Source organism: Daktulosphaira vitifoliae, unplaced genomic scaffold, assembly GCF_025091365.1.
Source record: "Daktulosphaira vitifoliae isolate Bord-2020 unplaced genomic scaffold, ASM2509136v1 Scaffold_113, whole genome shotgun sequence".
In the NCBI taxonomy this organism is placed as follows: domain Eukaryota; kingdom Metazoa; phylum Arthropoda; class Insecta; order Hemiptera; family Phylloxeridae; genus Daktulosphaira; species Daktulosphaira vitifoliae.
In genome coordinates this window covers 1-11,330 of record NW_026099682.1, presented here as the reverse complement: position 1 = coordinate 11,330, position 11,330 = coordinate 1, and the positions used below count along the sequence as shown (strand labels likewise).

The following is an 11,330-nucleotide window of genomic DNA, read 5'->3' as shown; positions in this document are numbered from 1 at the left end:
ATTTTCGATTTTAAATTTTCAACTTAAAAATGCTATAACTTTTTGAAAAATGTATATATCAGCACAAATTTTTTTTTTCTAAATACATTATAAGTACATCTTTCATTTGACATACTTTTTATTAAAATTGGATAATTTCCCCTTATATAGGGAGCGTTCAAAACTTGAAACATTGTATAAAACATAGAACTTTTTCAACTTAACTTTTGAAAGTGTTCCGGAAATACTGCGTCCTTTAAACATATATAAAATAAAGCTGATTATATGTACTATAAAATAAAAAAAAAATTTTGTCCCGACGATCTATCTTCTATGTGCAAATGGCTGTCGAAAATTAAAAAAAAATGTAATGTTTGCGATAAAAATCACCTTTTATCGGGATGTTTTTTGTACTTAAAACTGCCATATTTTTTTCAAAAATGAACAAATAAAAATAATATTTTTTTGTATTGAAACCTTAGATATTTCCCTTTTATTTGATATAATTTTTTTTGAAAATCTAACACTTATTCTGTTCACTGGGGGGATTTAAAATAGTAACTTTTTTACAAAAATTAACTTTTTCAACTTAATTTTTGAAAATGTTCCGGAAATACTGCGTCCCTTAAACATATATAAAATTAAAGGATATGTTATACACTATCAAATGAAAAAAAAAAATTTGTCCCGACGACCTATCTTCTATGCGCAAACGGCTACCGTATTCAAAAATATGCTATTTTTCTATTAAAATTCTAGGTTTTGTATTTTATTTTATTTTAAAATATCTTATTAGGGGAATAAACTGATTGTCATGAATATTATATTATTTCATTGACATAGAATAAAGTTCATAAGACATATGAGATTATACTTATTAAAATTTTTTTACTTTTTTGAAGTCGAAAAAGTAATTTTTAAATTTGAGTCAGCTTAAATAGCCAATTTTATTAAGAGACGAAGGCAACGAACAGTTGCCGAATCGGTAACACTTGTGTCTATCACGCGTAGGGTACGAGATTCAAATCCGACTGTGGCAAATAATATTTTGCATTTTTTTTTTGAGTTAGAATAAAATTTTTAAATCATTTGATATTTATCTTATTTAAATTCAATAACTTCAATAAATATTAAAGATCCTTCACTTAAGTCTCCCTTTGTGAGAAGAAATATCTTATTCATGTTAATATTATTTTGCTATGTAGTTTTCTTTGTGGCTATGATTTAATTAAATGAACCAATCAAACCAAAGTAGTTAAAAATATTTACTCAATTGAGCGTATCTTAAATTGAAGCTTATGTAATATACTTTAATTTGAAAAAAAAAATTTGACCTCTGGACTTGTCTTCGTAGTGAAAATGGCTACCAAATGCTATTTTCGTGAAAAAATTCTCGATTTTATTTTTTACATTTTTAATTTTATAATGCTATAACTAATTGAAAAGTGTATGGATCAACACAATTTTTTTGTGAGAAATAATATTTTTTAATAATCCATTTTTCATTCGACATACTTTATCTTAATCAAGATATTAATAAGGAACTAGCAGATCATGTAGCTTTTGGAATTATACACTAATTTTTTTTAAATTAAACACAATCTAAATATTTGCATCGAAGCGTTTAATTTTGATAGTCATTTTAATCACTGTCAGAAATCATTATACTTGATCCAACTATACCATGGCATCACTGTGATCCGCGACCCCCCTGTGCTGGGTTTTTTTTTTATATTCTTCTTGAAGTACCAACTATAATTAATTATATATATATATATATGTAAATATTAAATTATTCTTGTTTTAATTGTGGATTACAACGGCTTATGCTACCTTTCTTTTCTAAAAAAAAACTTATTGTCTATTCGTGTGTTACACGATTACAGTGGTGTTAACTGACTCACCAGCAAAGAATTAAAACTGGATTTACGTGATTAAGGTAAGAAAATTATTGCTGACTTTATTTTATTTTATTGCTTAATTTTTTTATATAAGATACAGCTAGGTTTTCTTAACCATACCTGTGCTATGAGTTATTCTGAGCGCACAATTCGCTGATAACAGCATTGAATTCCCCACCCGATTATCATATATTGTCAGTTTCAAAGAGGTTGGTGGGGAATAGAAAAATATTTTTTTGAAAATTATAAATTATAGGTTAATATTAACTTCTGAAAAGAAAAAAATACATTTTTTTATAATATGGTAGGGTATGGTGAGGTTGAGTTGGGTATCCTGATATATACGAATAAATTTAAAATTCGAAATTTTGCATTAATACTTTTTCAATATAAAGAATAAAATATAGATTTTCTTAAAAATTGATATTTTTGTCATCTTTTCCCAATTATGGTGTAAGATGACAAAAACGATCGTTAAATTTTATAATCAAAACTATTGTGAAAGAAAGAAGTATTTATGAATTATGACGTAATATGCTAATGGTTTTGCATTATGTATCTTACATTTATGAATCAAAAATGTATATGTATTTTATATTACTTATACACAATCGAATTATTACTTTATCTGTCATAACAACCTTTGATGAAAGATTAAGATGATTGTTCTTTCGGTGTTGTGGACAATATAATCAAAGGATAAATTAACCAATTTTTTTTGAATAATTTTATTACTTTGTAAGGGGGATTTTTAATTCAGCCTGTAACAAGAACATGGTTTGCCACTTGCATAATGACTAGCTACAGTAGTTAAGGTCGCCAGCACCTAGGCGAGGTGTCACACCTATCAGATATGATAACGTTATGATATGTGCGTGTAGTCTAAAATTTTTTATTTTTTACATAACAATTAGTCGTTAAGTCATTCACTGTTGTAGTTTTATATAATAAGTGTTAACTCCTAACGCTTTGGAAGTCGATTCTAGGACTGTACTTTAATATTGTGGAAGTTATTAACTTATTAAGTTTTACCTGTTGGTGAGTTAACGACTATAATTTAATTTCTTATCACACAGTAGTTATTTGTTGTTTTACACACATTTTATGTGTGTTATATACACATTTTCCGCAGCAACTCGCGCACATTGTATTCCTGAATCATTTGCGACCTGTGGTTTTTTCCAAACAAATAATGTAATTAATTCATTAACTCTATTTTAGATCTTGTATTTTGTACTGATAAAAGACTAAAAGTTGATAAATCTTGTGAGTCACTGGTACCAGAAGATTTATATCACCCAGCATGTACTACTCTGCCTCCTCGTGATAGTAGCCATTATTTCTATAACTTTCGTAAAGCGAACTATGATAATATCCGTTTATTTATTTCATCATTTGATTGGAGTTCTACATTTCTCCTCCATGATTCTGATTCGACTGTAAATTTATTTTATGATGCTTTGCACAAAGCCGTCATTGATTTTGTTCCTCAATGCTATTATAAAGATTCGTCATATCCTCCATGGTTTAATAAAGATGTTAATCGAACACTGATTCTCAAGAAAAAAGCACAAGCAAGATATAATTTCACTTTAAATATGTCGGACTATAAAGAATTCTCGTTTCTCCGTGCAAAATATAAATTTGATTCCAAAAAATGTTATTGTATTTACGTTATACGTCCTGAACTTTTAATTAATGATAATCCTCATGACTTTTGAAAATTTGTAAACAGCAAACATTCTAGTAAAAACAAAAAATACAAAGTTATGTCATTAAATGGTAATAGTATTTTTAATGAACAGGAGACAGCTAATTTGTTATCAAATTATTTTTCTACTGTTTATTCTACAGATTAGAACGAGGTTCACATAGAAAAATTGGTTATCTTTACTTATGACCTACCAAATAATGTGACTTTTACCATTGATGAAATTTTCCGATGCCTTTCAAGTCTTTGTGGCAACTAATCCATTGGACTTGATGATCTCGCCGGGTCATTCTTATTTGAACTAAGGTCAGCTTTGGCATAACCGCTGTGGATACTATTTAGACGATCGCTTAATGAGGGTATTTTTCCAACGTTATTTAAGTTTAGCTCAGTAACACCGGTTCATAAATCAGGCTCTCCGTCTATAGTTTCTAACTACCAACCTATCTCTATCCAATCACATTTATCAAAAATATTTGAGTCATTAGTCTTAAAAGCCATCCAACCATCTATAAATAGTATGATTATGGAAGAACAGCATGGCTTTCGCCCAGGTCGTTCATCCACCACAAATNAATTAATGATAATCCTCATGACTTTTGAAAATTTGTAAACAGCAAACATTCTAGTAAAAACAAAAAATACAAAGTTATGTCATTAAATGGTAATAGTATTTTTAATGAACAGGAGACAGCTAATTTGTTATCAAATTATTTTTCTACTGTTTATTCTACAGATTAGAACGAGGTTCACATAGAAAAATTGGTTATCTTTACTTATGACCTACCAAATAATGTGACTTTTACCATTGATGAAATTTTCCGATGCCTTTCAAGTCTTTGTGGCAACTAATCCATTGGACTTGATGATCTCGCCGGGTCATTCTTATTTGAACTAAGGTCAGCTTTGGCATAACCGCTGTGGATACTATTTAGACGATCGCTTAATGAGGGTATTTTTCCAACGTTATTTAAGTTTAGCTCAGTAACACCGGTTCATAAATCAGGCTCTCCGTCTATAGTTTCTAACTACCAACCTATCTCTATCCAATCACATTTATCAAAAATATTTGAGTCATTAGTCTTAAAAGCCATCCAACCATCTATAAATAGTATGATTATGGAAGAACAGCATGGCTTTCGCCCAGGTCGTTCATCCACCACAAATAATCTCCTATTCTGTAATTATATTTTTGACTCATTTCAGAATCATTCTCAGGTGGATGTAATATATACCGATTTTAAAAAGCTTTTGATTCAGTGAATCATAATGCTCTTATTAGTGTTTTAGGTAAATCTGGTTTAGGTGAACCTCTCTTATCTTGGTTTAAATCCTATCTTCATGACCGATACCAATAGGTTAAGCTATTTGGTATAAAGTCTAAACTATGTTTAACCCCATCTGGTGTTCCAAAGGGGGTCACATCTATCTCCACTTTTGTTCTCCTTATTTATTAATAGTGTCATTCAAGTTCTACTCCACTACCGCATTCTCTGTTTTGCTGATGACATCAAGTTATATATGCATGTATCTACAATTTACGTTTGCCTAAAGTTACAAGCTGATTTTGATTTCTTTTCTAAAAAAATTTGTGGTGGATGAACGACCTGGGCGAAAGCCATGCTGTTCTTCCATAATCATACTATTTATAGATGGTTGGATGGCTTTTAAGACTAATGACTCAAATATTTTTGATAAATGTGATTGGATAGAGATAGGTTGGTAGTTAGAAACTATAGACGGAGAGCCTGATTTATGAACCGGTGTTACTGAGCTAAACTTAAATAACGTTGGAAAAATACCCTCATTAAGCGATCGTCTAAATAGTATCCACAGCGGTTATGCCAAAGCTGACCTTAGTTCAAATAAGAATGACCCGGCGAGATCATCAAGTCCAATGGATTAGTTGCCACAAAGACTTGAAAGGCATCGGAAAATTTCATCAATGGTAAAAGTCACATTATTTGGTNCCAGGAGATCTAATAGAAATATTTGTATAATGATCACCGCCAAGAAAAATAATTGCCAAATTAAGAAGTTCTCTATAGTCTTCTTTTGGTTGATTAATTTTTATTTTTTCCATTAGAAACGAAATTAATTCATTTTCTAAACCGTTTAATTGTGTTTTAACCATAATATCTTCTAAACCTGGATTTATTGTACAGTTTTTAATCTGTGGCCAACTTTTTTGAAATTTTTTAAACAGTGGTATATTTGGTCCACTAAATAAAGTAATTTTTTGATCAAATACACTTCTTAAAACTATTTCAAATATGTGGTGCCTACATGGTAAGTATAAAAGGTCCCTTTCGAGGTATTGCTCTAAAATAATACAAGCACCTTGTAATCTCCCCATATTAGAGGCTGTTGTGTCGCAACAAATAGCCTGAACTTTATTTTCAATATCCCATTCTACTAATAAACTATGAATTGCTGAAGCTTGTTCTCTTCCTGTACTTGATTTAATAAAAGGAACGCCAAGAAGTTGCTCATTACCATTGAAACTTATAAGTACAGGTAGCCTATCAATTTTTACATTACTAGTTAGTGATGGCAATAATTTGCCATCGAAATGAACAGTAACTGATCTAATATTTTTTTCATGAAACTTCTCAAAAATTTTTTGTGCGTGTTCGGTCCTTAGAAGTTCACGACAACGGTGAATAGAAGTTCGGTTAATAACCAACTCACTAGGATCTAAATTTAGAGCCTCTATAGTTGCTATTAACAAGTGTACGGCATCTCTATCACTTACCTTACATTTGTCAAAAGCGGCAACAAGTTTTGATGTAATAAACTGTCGTTTGCCTCTTTTTCTTTTTGAACAGGATGGTCCAGGTTCATTTTCATCATTGAAATTAGATTCGGAAACATCACAAGACATGTTGGCTTCTTCATTACTACTTATACTACTTGTACTACTGTCTAAAATAGCTACCTCATCTAAAAAAAAAAACTTGCTGTTATTTAATTTATGAACTAATGAAATATTAATAATAAAATACTTACTGGACATAAATTGAGATTTTTGAAGTTTCAAATCTCTTTGTTCTTTCAAAATTTTTTGTGTTTGTTCATGTTTTTCCTGTAAATATAAGTTATAATCTGAACTAGCCATGCAACCTTTTCTTTCCTTATCTCGTTGACAGATCAAAAATAATTTATCTTCTTCAATAGTCATCATTTCCATGGCATTTGCATGTGAAATATCGAACAATTCGTTAAATTTTCCAATGAAATCCTTTTCCTTATTTTCGTGGTTCAACGATGTCCTTTTAGAGCTTTTGTTCAAATTTCTCCATTCTGAATACAGTGACTCCAATTTGTCGATGCTCCTTTGAAATTTTCTGACTGGTATTCTTCCTTTCTCCCAGAATACTTCAACTTCTTTAATAACCAAATGAGCACTGGTTCGTAAGTTTAATTTTACTTTCCTCATATTGTAAAAAAGTACCCTTAATACTTGAATATTTGATGGCAACTTTGATCCGACAATTTGATTTTCATCATAATTAATTAAGTAAATTTTGTCCCTTGATCTAGTGTCCATTATTAAAAGAATTACAAAATAAAAAAAACTCTAACAGATTTAGAACTAAAACTAGAAATAGCAATTTTAATAAAATTGTATAAGAGATATCACAATAACAGTAAAATAATGTTATCGTAATAAACGAAACGATTTCAACGTATGCTTTAGTTCGGTATAAGATGACAGAACAAAGTCCACATTTATACAAACAGCTTGATGTAAAAAAATTCCCAAACTAGATTAAAATCATAATGTTAGTGATTGATTTTTAAACCACTTTTACGCTGTACAATGTACTTATTCGTAGGAAAGACTAAGATTTAGAATTAGAAAATATTTTACTAAACAATATTTGTGCATAATTTTTACATCTAAATTTTATAATTTATATAGATTTTGTAAAAATTTGTCGATTACGCTAATAAAGACTGAATTACGCAAAAAATTAGAATCGGGAAAAATCGGCATATTTATGTGTTTTATTGATTATTCAATTAAATATGCAATATAGAGTAAAAAATAATATAACATATTTTATAGGAAATACATTTTTAAACAAATTTTATTCAGTAAATTTTTTTGATTCAAGTAAAATTTAACAAGTTATACGTAAAAAACTAATTTTTACCCCAATTTATTAAATTTCAACCCTTCTGCGGCACGTGAAAAAATCATTGGACAATCACGAAACTTCACAAAATGTATTTTTTTAACCTATAGAACAATTCTAGGGGGCGTCCTGATTGAATTTAATAAAAAAAATAAATGACCTATGTAGATAAGGACCACCCTAGTGTATATGTATAAAGTGCGATCAAATTAGTAAAATGACTAAAAAGAATATTGATTATTCCCAGTAGATAGGATATAAGAAAACTTCCACGACCCCTCTCCCAGTCGTAAGAGGCGACTATTGAGGTTGCATCAAGTCGAAAGTCGGCGTAAAATTTTTGTTAAATAGTAAAACGTGTCCTAAACAAAACTTAGGCGAATTGTTCAATCTCAGATATACGAGAGGACAACAGGTAAGACAGAATAAAGTAGTTAAAAATGGAGAAGGCCTAAGGAATAAAGTGTTAATTTTTTTTTATTGTTCATTAATTTATGAATTGATTTGATTGTTTTTTTAGCTTTGATGCGAAGCTGAAAAGGTATTAATTTTACCATGTGTTTTTTTTTATGCCTGTTGCCACTTTTACTCAGCTCTTACTGGACCGATTTCTTTCACTAATACGTCAAAAGATCACAAATCGTATCTAAAATTGAAAAAATTTCCCTTGTTCCCCGTAAATGGGGGAAAACTCCAAAAAAATTACAAATTTAAAAATTGCTAATTTTCGAAATTTTTTCAATTTTTTTTTAAATCAATAAAATTTTTTTTTCAGATGCTTGATGTCTTTACTTATCATTTGGTATATTTTTTTTATAAATTTAACCTTATATCTGCCCACAGGGGGGGATTTAAAATAACAACTTTTTCACAAAAATTAACTTTTTCAACTTAACTTTTGAAAGTGTTCCGGAAGTACTGACACTTTTATACATATCTTAAATTAAAGCTAATGTAATATACTTTTTTATAGAAAAAAAAAATTTAGGACTTTATTTTGGTCTTCAAGGTGAAAATGGCTACCCTATGCTATTTTTGTGTTAAAATTCTCGATTTTATATTTTACATTTATAACTTTAAAAACTTTTTGAAAAATGTATAGATCAATACAATTTTTTGATTAGAAATAATATTTATATACTTCTTTCATTCGACATACTATCTTTTAAATAGGACCATTTCCCTTAATACAGAGGGGGTTCAAAACATAAAAATGCATATAGAAAGTAGATCTTTTTCAACTTAATTTTTGAAAGTGTTCCGGAAAGACTGACACTTTTATAAATATCTTAAATTAAAGCTTATGTAATATACTTCAATATTAAAAAAAAAATTTCGGACTTAATATTGTCTTCATGGTGAAAATAGTTACCGTATTCAAAAATATACTATTTTTGTGTTAAAATTTTTGGTTTTGTATTTTATTTTATTATAAGGGGATTAAACTGATTTTAATAAATATTATATCAATCTAATTGACATAGTATAAAAAGTTCACCATTTTTAAATATTTATGTTTCTTTGAAGTTGAGATAACTTTAAAATTTGAACTAGTTAAATTTCCATTTTTATTAGAAACCGTACGTGGCATTCGTCGGTTTCTGAGACGGTAACACTTGGGTCTTTTACGCCTGTGGTAATGAATTTTTCTTAATTCTTTTTGAGTTAGAAAAAAAGTTTAACTTATTTGATTTTTATCTCATTTAGATTCAATAATTTCAATAAATATCAAGGATTCCATTACTATAGTCTCCTCTCGTGAGAAGAAATTCATTATAAACATTATTTTACTATGTGGTTTTATTTTTGTAGCTATCGTTTATTTTCTCATTTCTCACTTGACCTACTTTTTTGAAAACATTTTTTTTTTTTTTATTAAACGCTATCTACAGATTTGTATCGAAGCGTTTTTTATGATAATGATTTTAATCACTGTCAGATATCATCTATACTTGTCCCAACTATGCCACATCCATACTGTGCCGCAACCCCACTGTGCTACTGTTCTTTTTTGTATATATTATTTTGTTTGATTAACCCCCATTTCATTGTTCATCTTAACTTAAGTGTTGGATATCAAAATTAAATATTTTTTTGTTATGTCTACTTATTTATTTAATAGCGCGAAAGAACCTTTTCCTGACTCAGTGGAGTCAACTACTCATTATTTAACGCTGACCGCTAGATAAGGCGATAAAAGAGAAATATAATGAAAATCGAATTGTTTATCAGTATTGATCCCTTCCAAAAAGACTGGCCGTTATCGATTTGAAATTACCGTTATATCGGATCTGTTCCTTGATGTTTGTAATATTATTTGTTTGTTTTTGTTTAAATATTTTATTTTATTTTTGTTGTCTTTATTTGTAGACATGGTTTTTGATTAATTCGCATTTTTGTTCATGTTTAACTAAATTTTCTTTTTTTTAACAATTAAATTAAATTTCCTTATTAATTTCAACTCTAATATTTATTTTATTGCGCGAGTAACATAATTACTCGCGTGTATTTTATCCCTGTTCCTTAATCTAGACACAGGCTATGGTATGTTTTATATATCAACCATATGCAATTTTGATTGTCATAATTGTGTATAATAAACCACGAGGTATTACAGTAATTTATACATATAACGACATATTAACTTATATTATACTTTTAATTAACTTAAAATTAAATTTCATATATTGTTCGGTAATCATATTTATTTATTTATATAATTCAACGGGCTGGGCCTTTTTATAAATAGATATGTACATTTTATACAAAGACTACAATTTTTTTTTTTTAAGTACAAAACAATAAAAAATCTACAATAACTTACAAAGTAAAAAAATTTTAGATATTTAATATTTTTAGAACTAAGTGTTGAATAACGAATTAGTGAAATTAATGTCCTTATTGGCACAAGACATTAAACGCCTTAATGGCTCATACACTAAATAATTGGTGGAAGCATATGGGACAAAAAAGGGAGTATAAGTTTGGATAGAACACTGTGGAACCTTGAAATGATTTAGTGAAAGAAGTTCAGAGGACTTAACATTACCATTAATTAATCCATCTAAAAACCTGATACCTGCATCATATCGCCGTTCAGCCAAAGAAGGTAGGCCTAGCTTATTGGCTATCGGAGAATAGTCGTGAGGTGGACATGGAACTTTTAGTAGGAAACTGAACTATTTGTTGCATGGGGATTCCAAACAACACAATCATATTCCAGTATTGGTTGTACAAGAGCACAGTATAATGTTTTAATAGCAATGTTTAGATGAAAGTATTTTGCCAGTCTAAATAAAAAACCAAGTGCTTTAAACGCCTTACAGCATATATAATTGTGTGGGTTAGGGTCAAGGTTAAAACTTAACGTTAATCCAAGGTCCATGACAAAATCAGTTTGATGTCGGATATTATTTGTGTCAAGGCTATAAGAAAACACTAATGGAGATTTTATCCTATGAAATGTGAAAACCTGACATTTGGAGATATTTAGTGTTAATCCTAATGCACTAAACCATTTATTTTATTTTATTTTTATTTTAACATTATTACAGGCAAAGCCCAAAATTAATTACAATCTTCATAAATATATTAGTA

At 28.9% G+C, this 11,330-nt stretch overlaps 1 protein-coding gene across 1 annotated transcript; it reads right to left on the bottom strand.

The window, feature by feature from the left end:
• Positions 1–5,551: 5,551 nt before the first annotated feature.
• On the bottom strand, positions 5,552–7,857 carry LOC126909086 (uncharacterized). Its single transcript, XM_050691471.1, has 2 exons — positions 6,601–7,857; positions 5,552–6,534 (listed from the first exon to the last, which is right to left on the bottom strand). The coding sequence occupies exons 1-2, from the start codon at positions 7,139–7,141 to the stop codon at positions 5,552–5,554; spliced, it is 1,524 nt and encodes a 507-aa protein (XP_050547428.1). The 5' UTR covers positions 7,142–7,857.
• Positions 7,858–11,330: the final 3,473 nt, after the last annotated feature.